Source organism: Pantherophis guttatus, chromosome 2 (genome assembly GCF_059756535.1).
Source record: "Pantherophis guttatus breed Tessera chromosome 2, ASM5975653v1, whole genome shotgun sequence".
Classification (NCBI taxonomy): Eukaryota; Metazoa; Chordata; class Lepidosauria; order Squamata; family Colubridae; genus Pantherophis; species Pantherophis guttatus.
In genome coordinates, this window is record NC_142064.1 from 121,952,899 (window position 1) to 121,967,446 (window position 14,548).

The window sequence follows — 14,548 nt, forward strand, 5'->3', positions numbered from 1 at the left end:
AACTTTTCTTGTTGTTCATCGGTATCTCTAACCTATTTAACCTCGTTACACAAATTCTACTTCTAAATATCTGTATCTTAAACTTACATCTTTATATAAATTATCTTGATTTCTATTTACAATTCAATCTCATAACAAAAACATCCCTTAAATTTTATGTTTACTCTCCAGCCAGGAATACCATTTATTCCATATTAAATAGTACTCAGTGTCCTCCCTCTCCTTCATTTCCATAGATAATCTGTCCATCTCTGCACATTCATATAATTTTTTTATTATGATTTGATCTGGAGGGGTGTCTGGTTTTTTCCAATTTTGTGCTATCACAATTCTACTTGCCGTTAGTATATGTAATATGATATACTGTATACTTTTCTGCATTTTCCCTTCCAGAATACCCAGGAGAAACAGTTCCAGCTTTCTTTCTATCTTCTGCCCTGTTATTTCATCCAGCCATTTTTTAATCTTGCCCAAAAATTTCCTAATCTTAGGACAGGTTCACCACATGTGGTAGAATGTCCCTTGTTTGTGTCCACACCTCCAACAATTCAGAGACCTATTCAAGAACATCCTGGCCAATCTCGCTGGTGGCAAATGCCATCGGTAGAACATTTTGTAAAGATTTTCTTTATAAGCAGCTGACATAGTTAGTTTGTAATTTCTCTCCCATAATCTATCCCATTCATCCAAATGAATATTATGTCCAAAATTTTTTGCCCAAGAAAAAAAAAACCCTAGAATGTAGGTAGATAATTTTCACAAAAGGAACCAAAGAACCTTTCAGTAGCCTGCAAAACGGCTTCCAAAGAGCTGCCAGTTTTCCCCTATAACTCTAGTCCCGGTTCTTTCTTCCTGTCTGGGTGTCCTGAATTTACTATTCCCCTGCCCACATTCTGGATTAGGAATAAAGAAACCATCTTTCAAAGCAGCACAGCTCAGGCAGATATCCAATGTGGAAATATGAAACTGTCATTAACAACAGCATATCTCTAAGCACAGAGAAAGTATTTTTAAGCCATCACTGAATAATTGCAAGGTCACAGGATTGCAATATGCACACATACAGGATTTAGAAGAAAGAGCAGAAAAGTATGTGTTTTAAGGAATGACTGAGTTCCTGCCAAGAGTGCTATCTATAGAAAGGAAGAGGATAAGAAAGGGAAATGTCATTTGGCCAAATCATCCTTTGCATCCCAAGACCACACAAAATTATTCTGCACTTTGAAAATAACTACGAGGAGTACCCTTTAAATAACTTCTCCTTTGTTTGGATATTATACTACTTCTGAGAACATTGATGCCTATTTTGAACCTTAGTCCCCTTCCGAACCTGTTTAAGATATAACTGTAGTAATATGTGGCTTCTTGGCAGTTCAAAAGTGATCACAGACAGAGGCAAGCCATGGGGGCAAGGCAGGGGTGAAATCCAGCAGGATCTGATAGGTTCTGGAGAACCAGTAGCGGAAATTTTGAGCAGTTTGGAGCTCAAAGATGTCAAACGCCACCTCTGGCTGGCCCCAGAGTGGGGTGGGAATGGAGACTTTGCAGTATCCTTCCCCTGCCACGCCCACCAAGCCACACCCACCAAGCCACAGCATGCCCACCAAGCCATGCCCACAGAACCGATTAAAAAATGGATTTCACCACTGGGGCAAGGGCTGATCTGCAGAGTTTCAAGCAGAAGGACATTCTCTGAAATTGTAAGCTGACCTTCTACGGCTTGGTTTTCATCACTGTATTTTAGAATTATACTAGGAAGTCTCTGCCTATACCTCACAACAGAAAGAATTGAATGGAAGGCAGGAAGGCAGCTGTGAGAAGGGGTTGCTAGGTCACAAGTGTAAATTAATCTCCAGGAGATGCTAAGATGCAAAAAGAGAACACAAATATTATAAATGAGAATAATAATACATTTTCCAAGTTTTCCATAGGCAAAAAAGGGGTGTGCTACTTGCAAACACAAACAAGCAGTATGATGGTGGAGTAAGTATTGAATACTGAAGCAAATTAAATAGATCCATACTTAGGAACAGTTTACCAGCAAAGTGCAACCTAAACATTCTGAGCCTTTGTATACCCAGAATTATATTTATTGTTCAATATATTACTTTACATTATATTGGTTATTATGTTAGATTCATTAAACTAATCTTTTATCTGTTACATTAATTAAAGTAATTATCAAGATTTGTTGTCACCCTTAAGAGAAAAATTATTTCTTGCAAGCATTATTGGCAACATAGGAATATTTCACCCCTGCCTCCACTAGATGAAGTCTTTCCTTAGAAACTGAGAAAACATTTGCTGGTAAATAATAAGTTTATAACAAAACAGATCAGAAAATTGTGGATATGAGTGTACGTATCTCGTGGGCTTCTTGGTTAGAGAGTAGTATCCACTGTCATTGGGCTTTAGTTCCAACATTAGCTCTAACATGAAGCCCATGTTCCAACAATAGCTCTAACATGAAGACCAAATGCAGTCTATGTCCTTTTTTGTAGTCATGTTAATCCTGAACGGATGACTAAAAACCCAAACTAAGTGCAGACTGAAGTATGGCCACTTCATTCTGAAGTCAAGCCTTGTCATGCATGACTCATCCTTGAACAGGAAAATGAAGACATACTGGCTAAGAAGGAATGAATATGATGTTTTATATCTGAAAACCATATTAATGCTAGCTATATGCATAGATATATGCATAAACATGTCCATCCTCAATAGTCCAGCTCAGAAATGGCTACTTGCCCTTTTAATTATTAAAGGGGCCAGAGAATGTGCTAGTCTCAGCACATAACCAGAAGGATCCTCAGCCTTCCACACGCCAGTCCAACTTACCATCTCCTTATGATTGGGATAGAATGTCTGGTCAATGAGGGGGAATTCTTCCGGACCAAGCTTGCGATGCAGGCGGACCATCTGGGCAAACTATTGGAGAGACAGTGTAGTAAGAAACAAAGAAGGTATTTCTAAATCTATTTCCATACGCTTCTAAGGTTAACTTAACTATATCAACCCCTCCCTTTGCAACTCCTGCCCTTTTTCTTCCCTCTACTCGAGCCTGAACACGAAAGTTTCTATTAGCAGAACACGTTGCAAATGTCAGAAATCCTACACAATGTCCCCCATCATCGGTAACACTTAGCTGACTCCTAGGGAGGTGCTGGCATATTACAAAGCCAGCCTAAACATGCATGACTTGGCCATTTTTGTAATACGCTGTCCATGGGCTGTCCTCAAAAGACAAGCTAAATGGTTCTGCTAATGTGAAATGCAGCATCCAAAGTGATAACTCACTCAACCAAGAAAAATAGTATTACCCATTTCCTTCCAAGTCCAACATACCGTGCCACTCATGTCTATCTTTTAAATACATAAAGAGTTTGGGAAGCAGTTAATTCTAGGATCATCTCTTCTAAGCTAGTTTACCTATGAGTTAAGAGAGTCGGCATCTTGGATAGATTAGGTGATGACAAAGAGAAAGAGCTTCTCTGTGGAAAATGTAGCTAATACAACACTGCAATTATTTCAGCACTTTTGTTTACACAGACATTTTAATTAGTTGACATTGCTTGCTGTTTTTTTAAACTGCTACCTTCTCTTGTTGGAAAGGTGTTGTTTAACTGTTTCTTTAACTGCAGGAATGATGAATGATAACTGTATTTGAACGTTTTACAATATCCAAAAGCAGCTTAAAACTAAGTTAGTGAAATGTAGTAAGCCCTCCCGAATACCTCTTGTGCACAAAATAAAGAAATGAGGTCAAGTCCTCCACCTTGTACGTTCCTTAATTTACAATATTAAAATTTCTATGTTCAGTTCTAATACAGAATCTACAGTACAGTGCCACAGATCTGGTTCTTCCCTCAGTTATCATCTTCTGCCACTCACCACCCAAGGTTTGTCACAGAAGTTGTATACAGAATGCAAAGTGTTGACGCTGGGCACGCCTGCATACTGCAAGCCAATAACAATGCCACGATGGTCTCCACCACGGGCCATGCTGAAGGCATGCTGGCGGATCAGGACAAAGTCCGGTTTCAGGCTCCTGGAAGAAAAGGTGTGACTATGAAAAGGAAGGAGAGGCAGGATAAAGGATCTAATGCATTTGTCCACAAAACCTGCTTCTTAATCTATAGTTTCCATTTTAGGTACCTAAATCAAACCCTCTCACTCAACATGTTCGCTTTCCTTTGGTCTTCTACTGCCACTGAGAGAGCTATAGAACCTCTGCAGGGTTAGATAAAATAACATATTAAGATACAAAACACAGGAAATTCACAGCTTTTTAAGGTATCCATTCAATTTGCAAATTTGTTTTAAGCAGTCCATTAGTCTTGATTCAAGTTGGTCTCATTTCCTCAGTCGCTGGAGGAAAATGAAATGGTTACTCATTAAAACCCAAGGCTGCCACATTCCAAAGCTCAGGGATAAACAATAACTATGTGTTCAGAGACTATACTAATTTCCAGACGGTGCATTGTTTATTCTGCCATCACAATTCAATCTTCATGGGTGGTCAAGCTCTAGTAGAAATTTCCCAGCAATTATCAGAGCATATACGCTCGAGGCTTCTTCCAACACTTTCACTGCAGTCTCTGGGCCATGTCCCACTTAAGGCTATGTCAGATTTGACATAACAAAGATTGATGTATCTATGTGCTGCACCAACGGTATTCAGAGAGGTTGATCAGGCACCAACATTTAGAAAGCAGTAGTTAAAACCATTTTATTCATCCAGACGTTTGAATAGATTTATAGAATAATTGATTGGATTAAATGTATTGGGTCTGAAGGATTTATCTATTGATTTCGTTTTTGGCATATTTGCTGATACCCCATGCATCCAGAAGTACAAAAATACTGCATTATCTGAGTGCGTGCATTTGTATGTGCACTTCAAAATGCAACCCTTGCATTAAAGAAAACAAATGTTACTTGGAAACTTTCTGTGACAGGTTAACCACAAGACTAAAGACTGCAGGTGTAGGGAACCAATCCAGTTCAAGATGGGAAGACTTGTCCCCGCTGTAGTCTTGCTCCAGATTAAAAGTTAAACAAAATCCCCTTAAATTGAAGCTGCTTCCTTATGACTTTATAAACCCATCTATGTCTACTAACTTAGGGGAAAGAATTGCCAGTATAAACATGCTTACTCCCCAATGCAAATAATACCAGATGTGTCGGGGGATGGGGAAGGCGAGACAGTCCAGAGAGAAAATTCAGATTAAGAATGTGATGAGAGAAAAAAAGTGAATAGTTTCATACTTCCCATCCCATAGCCCTGCATAAGGGGTCCACATCTGAAGTTTATTTTGCAAAATTAACCCTGCAACTTCAGTTATCCTTCATTTAGTGGCTTATCTAATTGTCCACCAAGACCCACAACATGTAAAAGAACCAAGGGTCATACAGTAAATTGGTACAGCAATTGTTTAAAGACAGAAGACAGTCCCATTTTTAGCATCTCTGACATTTCATTTTTTAAAAGACTTTGGGCAGTTAGTGCTGGGAAAGACTTCCACTTGAGAACATAGCAAGCTTTCATCATAAGTTAAAATTACTATTTATGAACAATCTACTACTTCAACATTGTCCAATCTGATAATTTCCAGATGTGTTGGATAAAACAAGGATTTAAGTGCAATACATCTGCAGAAATACATCTATCTCACACTGCAGGGGCCCTCGGATGCCACAATGTCATCACAGGGGTCCGTGAAGGCTTGAAGAAATGTTATGATTTAAATCTTGAGTTAAGTCTTGGGGGTCTCTGGCCACAAAAGGTATTTAAAGGGGTCCGTGGTGAAGAAAAGGTTGAGAACCACTGACATATTATATGATAGCTTAGAGGCAGGGGAGCACTCTGGAAAAGCAGAACGCAAGAGGACACAAATTTGTGAGGGTTGATTTTCCAAATGCTGCTTAAACAGTTGCAAAGATAGAAGAATAGCTGCAGGGATATATAAGATTATTTAGGAAGTCAAATAATCCCACAGAAACATCAGATTCTTCAATAACCTTTCAATGGTAGCACTCTAGAACTATATTTTATACTTCTAGAGATGATAATTGCATACTGTAGTGTACTGGATACTAACACAGCACTTTACTGCACAATCTCAGTAATCAGAAAAATGTTGGGCAGAGGAATAATATTCTCCTCTTGGGTCAACAGAGGCAAAATACACATAAAAAGCAAAGATTTGTAGCTGACAATTTCATGTAAGTCCCCAACTTCTAGTTCTAGCTTGAATAAACTCAGTGCACAATTTTTAACACACTACTTAAGCATCCAGATGAGTGATTGTTTCTTCAGTAGCCAAAATCATATTTCCCCTGAAATACATTAAAGCCTAATGAACAATCAATACATAAACACAGGTAGTCCTCGACTTAAGACCACAATTGAGCCCCAAATTTCTGTTGCTAAGTGAAACATTTGTTAAGTGAGTTTTGCCTGACTATGCCTGACCTTTCTTGCAAACAGTTGTTAAGTGGATCACTGAAGTTAGTAACCCGGTTCTTAAGTGAATCTGGCTTCCCCATTGACTTTGCTTGTCAGGAGGTCGCGAAAGGGAATCACATGATTCTGGGACGCTGCAATTGTCATAAATATGAGTCAGTTGACAAGCGTCTGAATTTTGATCACATGATCATGGAGATGCTGCAAAGGTTGTTAACTGTGAAAAATGGTTGTAAGTCACTTTTTTCAGTGCCGTTGTAACTTTGAATGGTCACTAAACGAACTATTGTAAGTCAAGGACTACCTGTACATAACACTCTGAACAATCGTAATAAACTACGGATGGCACCATGTTTCTACTCACCGCACTACTTTGATCCCGTTGCGCATAACCTCCATGTCAACAGAAAAATTGCCATTAGCATGAGCCACCAAGTTCAAGTCACAGAATTCTGCCTAGTAGAAACAAGACAAAACCATATGGTAGCACATTCATACATTCTCAGAGCTGTCACCACATCAACTTTTCAAGGTATGGGGATACCCTTCATGATTGCTCCAGCCCACAAAGCAAGTTGTCTATCAACACATGCAAATGGAAGCTGGACTGTCTTGAATTCCAGATAATAGTGTGGTCCTTTAGATATTTCAGTCAGAAAATCAGCAAGACTACCGTATTTTCCGGCGTATAAGACGACTTTTTAACACATGAAAATCTTCTCAAAAGTCAGGGGTCGTCTTATACGCCGGGTGTCGTTCTCCTGTAACCAGGCAGATCAGCCCGAAAGGCTCTGACGAGCCTTAAATGGCTCTGGAGATCCAAGCTCTGACGATCCCAGCTGCATTTCCTGCTAATCAGGCAACACAGCTGGGATTGCCAGAGCCATGTAAAAGGAAAAAACTTTTTTCCTTTTACATGGCTCTGGCGATCCAAGCTCTGACGATCCCAGCTGCGTTGCCTGCTAATGAGGCAATGCAGCTGGGATCGCCAGAGCCATGGAGAAGGAAAAAAGTTTTCTCCCTCAAGCTTGCTTACCTTAGCTACTAGTCGCAACGCTTGCCTTGCTTCGCTTGCCTGAATCCATTCCATCATCAAGCCACTCCCTGCCTGCAATCAAGCAGGCAGGGAGTTGTGGACTTCAACTCCCAGAATTCCTCAGACAGCAAAACAAAGCTGGCTGAGGAATTCTGGGAGTTGAAGTCTACAAGTCTTAAAGTTGCCAAGGTTGGAGACCCCTGTTTTTTGGGTAAGTTTTTTTCCCCTTTGGGAGCTTTAAAAAAAATAGTTAATTGGGGTTTTTTTTAGTTGTTCTTTTTTAGACCTAGCCATTTAAAGTTTAGGAAGTTTTAAATTTAGTTTTCATATAAAAATAAAAATAAAATAAAATAAAATAATATTTGTGCAGCTTTCTGAGATTTAGTGTGTTTCTGTAGTGTGTTTCTAACTACACAAACACACAAAATCTCACAAAGCTGTATGTGGAATTTTGTGTGTGTAAAGTGTGAAAGTTGTTTTTTGGGGCTTTTTGGGGCTGTGTGAGGTTCCTGCTTGTTGCAGGGGCCATTTTGGGTCTAGCACAGCTGCTTTTACATTGTGGGTGAGCCAGTTGTGTTGTATTGTGTATGTGTAAAGTGTGAAAGTTGTTTTTTTGGGCTTTTTGTGGCTGTGTGAGGTTCCTGCTTGTTGCAGGGGCAACTTTGGGTCTAGCACAGCTGCTTTTACATTGTGGGTGAGCCAGTTGATGTTTTTTAATTTTTATTTGGTGTGCGTTGGAAGAGGGGTAGTCTTATACAGCAAGTATAACCCGAACCCTATATTTTAACAGGAAAAGTCGGGGGTCGTCTTATACGCCCAGTCGTCTTATACGCCGGAAAATACGGTAGATAAGCTTCTTTTGAAGAAAAATTGCCCCTCATAGTGAACAACTTCCTCAACTAGTTCAAAGTGCGGAGTCCGGTGGCTTGTGTGGTTAGGATACTAGGTTGACAATCAGCAAGCTTATGTTTGAGACCCGAGTGCTGCTGTGTGATGGGATGAGTTCCCATCATTCATTCCAGCTCCTGCCAACCTAGCAATTTGAAAGTGAGTAATCACAAGTAGATATGTGTGCCCACTTTGGTGTACACATTAATGGGGATATGAAATGAGTTCTTGTAACAACATGACATGGAATTAAAAAAAAGAATGAAATTAATGATAATAAAAGGAAAAAAACAAAGAAAAACCATGTGAGATAATTAAATTAAGTTGGAACCAGTGCTATAACTGAAAACTATTTTTTTCAAGGTTTAAAAGACAGCATGACAAAGATAGTGACCTGACTGCTAACAATTGTAATCACATTCATAAGAAGGTAGTCATCATTCAATTTGCTGCCTGGGATAGGGCGGCCGCTGGAGCTTTGGACCGCGTCGTGCCTTTGCGGCCTCTGACCCGGTGCCGATCCCAATTGGCTCCCTGGTTCTCTGAGGAGCTGAGGGAGATGAAGCGCCAGAAAAGACGCCTGGAGAACAGTTGGAGGGCCAGCCGTTCCGAATCTGATTGAACACTGGTGAGGTCTCATATTAAGATCTACCTAGTGGCAATAAGAGCGGCAAAATCTAATTATTTTTCTGTTCTTGTTGCATCTGCAGATAACCGCCCAGCCGCCCTGTTTAGGGTGACTCGCTCCCTACTTCATTTGGGAGCGCGGGAAGACCCCTTGCAGAATAGGGCTGAGGATTTTGTGCAATATCCGCATGGCAAAATTGCTCAGATTCGGGAAGGCTTGGACTCCAACTGGTAGGTTCAGATGGGGTGATGGAGGTGGGTCTTGAGAGTGTTATCTGGGAGGAGCTTGACCCTGTGACTCCTGAGGATGTGGACAGGATTCTGGGTAGGCTTAGCGCTGCCACGTTTATTGGATCCATGTCCCTCCTGGTTGGTGCTGGCCTCCCGGGCGATCACACAAGGCTGGCTCCAGGAGATTATTAACGCTTCTCTGAGTGAGGGTTTCTTCCCCTCCGCCTTTAAAGAGGCAGTGGTGAGGCCACTCCTCAAGAAGCCTTCCCTGGACCCAGCTGTATTAGCGAACTATCGTCCAGTCTCCAACCTTCGCTTTGTGGCGAAGGTTGTTGAGAGCGTGGTGGCGCGACAACTTCCCCAGTACCTGGATGAAGCTGTCTATCTAGATCCGTACCAGTCAGGCTTCAGGCCTGGGTACAGCACAGAAACGGCATTGGTCGCATTGGTTGATGATCTCTGGAGGGCTCAGGACAGGGGTTGTTCCTCTGTCCTGGTCCTATTAGACCTCTCAGCGGCTTTTGATACCGTTGACCATGGTATCATGCTGCACCGGTTGGAGGGATTAGGAGTGGGGGGCACCGTGTTGCAGTGGTACTCCTTCTTCCTCTCTGACCGTACGCAGTCTGTATTGGCAGGGGGACAGAGGTTGATCTCGAGGCGCCTTGTTTGTGGGGTGCTGCAAGAGTCGGTCCTCTTGCCCCTCCTGTTCAACATGTGAAGCCGCTGCGTGAGATCATCCGTGGCTTTGGGGTGAAGTTCCATCAGTACGCTGATGATACTCAGCTGTACATCTCTACCCCGGACCACCCCAATGATGCCCTTGATGTGATGTCCCGGTGCCTGGAAGCTGTGCGGATTTGGATAGGGAGAAACAGGCTCAGACTCAACCCCTCCAAGACCGAATGGCTGTGGTTTCTGGTGTCCCGTTATAGCCAGCTGGTTCCATCGCTGACTATTGGGGGTGAGATCTTGGCCCCCTCAGAGAGGGCTCCCAACTTGGGTGTCCTCCTGGATGCGCGGCTGTCTCTAGAAGATCATGTGACGGCTGTGGCCAGGGGGGCTTTTTATCAGGTTCACCTGATTTACCAGTTGCGTCCCTTTCTGGATCGGGACTCCTTGCGCACGGTCACTCATGCTCTCGTCACTTCCCATCTGGACTACTGTAATGCTCTCTACATGGGGCTCCCCTTGAAGAGCACCCAGAGGCTCCAACTGGTCCAGAATGCGGCCGCGCGGGTGATTATGGGAGCGACACGGTGCTCCCATGTAACACCTCTCCTGCACGAGCTGCACTGGCTCCCGGTGGTCTTCCGGGTGCAATTCAAGGTGTTGGTTACCATCTTTAGAGCGCTCCATGGCTTAGGACCTGGGTATTTACGAGATCGCCTTCTGCTACCAATAGCCTCCCACTGGCCAGTACGCTCCCACAGAGAGGGGCTCCTCAGGGTACCGTCGGTCAAACAATGTCGACTGGCGACCCCCAGGGGGAGAGCCTTCTCTATGGGGGCACCCACACTCTGGAATGAATTGCCCCCGGAGATACGGATGATCCCTGACCTACACACCTTTTGCCGTGCCCTCAAGACGTTATTGTTCCTACAAGCCGGGCTGGCCTAAACATTAATTTTAATGGGTTGCTTTTGTTTTTTAATGATGTCGGGGCCAAATTATTTAATATGTTTCTAAATTGCTTTTAAATTTTATATATGTGTTTGTTTTATCTTTGGCTGTGCACTGCCCTGAGTCCTTCGGGAGAAGGGCGGTATAAAAATTAGATTAAATAAATAAATAAATAAATAAATAAATAAATAAATAAATAAATAAATAAATAAATGTTTAACCCCTTAAGTTTACTATTTCCCTGTTTTCATGATATGGATTTCCTCAGCTATCTATAAAAGATGAAGAATTTTAAGGTGTTTCTCAATAACCATTGTCAGCTCCCAGAGTGTCCATAAAACCAAAGAATGACCTCAACTAAATGAATTCATGTCAACTTCCAGAAATCTTTTCTAAATTCAGAGATTTACCAAGTGCTTCCTGATAAAATTTTAATTGTCACTTGAACTGTTTGTATGGTTTGCCTTAATCATGAATTTTATTAAATGGTCAAAAATGGTCTGGCTGCACATGTAAGACTAAACTACTTATTTGTTAGATATATACTTCATTCCAAAGCCGAGATCTCAACTTAATATACACTGCATCCTTTCTTCTTGTTTCTCCTTAAAATATCAATCTGTGCAATAGATTGGGCTGAGAGACAATGACTGACCCATGGTTAAAGATGAACCTAGGCCTCCCTAGTTCTATTCCAACATTTTAACTACTACAATCCAATTTTGAGTCATGATCACATGAAGATCATCCAAAAGTCTAGACTGAAAATAATCTCTAGAGGTAGACAGAAGTTCACCAACCCCATAAATCATGTACAATAGGACATTACTGTAAGGGTTGGAAAAAACTAATTTTGGAACTACCCTAGAGTAGAAAAACAGGATGTGATTCCCGTCAGGATTACTTACTTTGAATTCATTCTCCATTTCATTTTAAGGGCAGACATATAGAAACTACATGCAGGTGGCATTTAACACCTCTCCTCCTTGGTCTTTATCCAATGGTTTCTCAGCAGAAAAATATAAACTAATGGTGAGGTAGTTTCCTTGAAATATATCTTGCTCATCATGTCTAACCTTCCCCAGCAGAATGTATTTTATGCTGTATTCTCAATTCAAACTGAAAGGTCTGTAGACCACATTTTAAGTTCAATAAACTGCCATTCAAATGAGACAACATTGAAACCTAAGCAAACATTCCATGTAGACTTACCCTTAACCAAAGATGCATCTAAAACACTCCCTAAATTCCTCACAAGGCAATGTGAATTTCAGCATCAAGCAATGTTTGTTCCCCTCCACAAAAAACTTCTGCAACAGAACCATGCGTCTATGTAGTCCCACAGCATTACCTCTGTGGGTAAGGAATCTTGTTTAATATATCTGAAGCCAGAGTAAAACTAATATTTGCAACCTACTTGCAGGCAGAGGGAGTTTCTTCTCACATTGAAAGCGACTCCATTCTCTCCCTTTTGACAGTTCTAGGGCTTCACTTGCATGCTATTATTTCACTGGTCTTTTAAAGTGAAAGGTAGCTTGGAGGCTTTGCAGCACCCTGTCATAATACTATTCTAATTTGTTTGCATAATACCAGACAGATGCACATAACGTAAACTAAGACTGTGGGCACAGACACTAGTTATTTATTTGTTTCTCCTTATGTGCAGAACAGGAGTAAAAATATTTTTGTTCCTCTGAGGTCAGCAATGGCTAAAGGTAGGTAGGTCATTTGGCATTTGATTGAATGGCATTTCTTTGCATCTTCCATTACTGTTTCAAGGTCAATATAATATGAGGACAACTGCAAGTTGGCTTTAAGCTACTTTTGAAGCTCAGGTCAGACAAATTACGCATCCCATAAAAGGGGCTAATGCACAAGCAAGTACAGAACTGCATATTCTTAGAACAGTATGGTACTGGTGTTACTTAACTCCAGTTACCGCCAGCCCTAGTTGGAAATTGGAAATTGCAGCCCAACAATTCCTGGAAAGCTATACGGTTGAAACTCTTATAAGGATTCCAGAAGTCAGTCCCTAATGCTTGTTTCTAGACTTACCTGTTCAATCTTGATGTCCAATTCTCCATGAAGTTTCTTCCCCTTGAAATATTTTGCCCTGGAAAAAGGAAAAGACATCATAATGTTTAATTTATCCCCAAGTCAGATTGTTCTTCAAGGTATGAGTCCAGACGGAGTCAATATACATACTTACTCCTAATAGCACATGAAGGCAAGATCTATACCACAAAGGGGATAAATCTAAGCTGAGCCTGATAAACAAAGAAGTATCAGTTTGAACTGATGCCACATTTTAACCTCTTTTAAACCACCATTTTCTATTTCCTTGGTAAATCTGGAGGAACCCAAAACACCTAAGAAGAGGGCAGCTTTGAACTACATTTCACCAGATTTTCTTCTGATATCTTTTGCTCAGGAATGTTCCACCATTAGCCAGCATCATCTCTAAATACAAGTAAATAACCCCGCTTATATTCAAAATGTCTGCCAATCCATCAATTTGGTTCTCATCCAAGGACTCATAAGTGATGTGGCCTCATCTGAGTTTTTCCAAACCTTTTTTAAAAAATGGAAAATCTTTTAGAATATAAATATGGTTGGATGTAGTAAATGTGCCATGATAACTTGTTTGTTTCTAAGGGAGAAGTCATTGTTTTTTCTCCAGACAGCACTTCTATCTGGAGAGACAAAAGCTATGCATAACACAGGATTGGAGAATTACACACACACAAATCAGAACAGAAATTTCTCAGAAGCTTCTTGCTGACCTTCTATGTCCCCTTTTATGATATTCTTTTTTTCCATCCTTTCCTTCCTGTCCATCAAGTTGCAAAGAAAAAAAATAATTCACTCCTGCCAAGGACTAAAATAGAGACTTTCACCAAGCTTCAGAAACTATGTCAAGGCTGCCAACATTTGCATTAATATTATCTGGACAACTGAATTAAGGGTTTCTTCCCAAACAAACCTCACCGGACTTCACACGAGCCCACTATTCAATGGAAACTCCATGGGACAATTGTTGCAATGAATTGTGATTAATGCACTATTTATTAATTAAGTTTTACTTAATGCAGCTATCAAAGGCTGCATTATAATTATAATTGTTTTAAATCGAAATTTTAATCTGTTTTAAATTATTGGGATTTTTAATTGTCTCGGACTAAATTATTTAATTTGGTTTTAATTATGTTTCTAACTTTTGTATCTATGTATTTTATTTTGTGCCTGTTCACCACCCTGAGTCCTGAGTAGGGCGATATATAAATTTAATAAAAAACGAACAAAACAAAAAACAAAAGGCAAGTACTGTACCTCACTTTCGTGGAACAGCTCACCAAGCCATGCAGTGAGTTTTGTAACTAATAATAAATATTATCATCCCCTCCACTCCTGTAGGAATCCACAATCTGCATATGTGCAGGGATTTTCCTATCTTGGATGGCAAACCTCAGATAAGGAAGGTTACCTGCACGTAAGCGCCAGGAAATTACATTAGAAGATAAGACCCTAATTCTGTAAACAAGAGGAACAGGAGGAGAGGAAGTGGGATGTGTGTTAGATTTTAATTATAGCCAAATATTATAAGTGCTTAAGCAAAGCAGTAATGGTTAACCAAAGACTCTAGTTACCTGGAAGATTCTGTAGCCAATGAGATGCTG

The 14,548-nt window shown here is 40.8% G+C and overlaps 1 protein-coding gene across 2 annotated transcripts in view; it reads right to left on the bottom strand.

Annotated features, from left to right (window-relative positions):
• SYN1 (synapsin I) overlaps positions 1-14,548 on the bottom strand; it is a 99,533-nt gene that overhangs the window by 55,401 nt on the left and 29,584 nt on the right. For both annotated transcript variants that reach the window (XM_034433973.3, XM_034433972.3), the window contains exons 2-5: positions 12,927-12,984; positions 6,831-6,922; positions 3,892-4,048; positions 2,839-2,928 (exon numbers count right to left, since the gene is read on the bottom strand). In XM_034433973.3, coding sequence (XP_034289864.2) covers positions 2,839-2,928; positions 3,892-4,048; positions 6,831-6,922; positions 12,927-12,984 — 397 coding nt within the window. The remainder of the gene's footprint in view (positions 1-2,838; positions 2,929-3,891; positions 4,049-6,830; positions 6,923-12,926; positions 12,985-14,548) is intronic.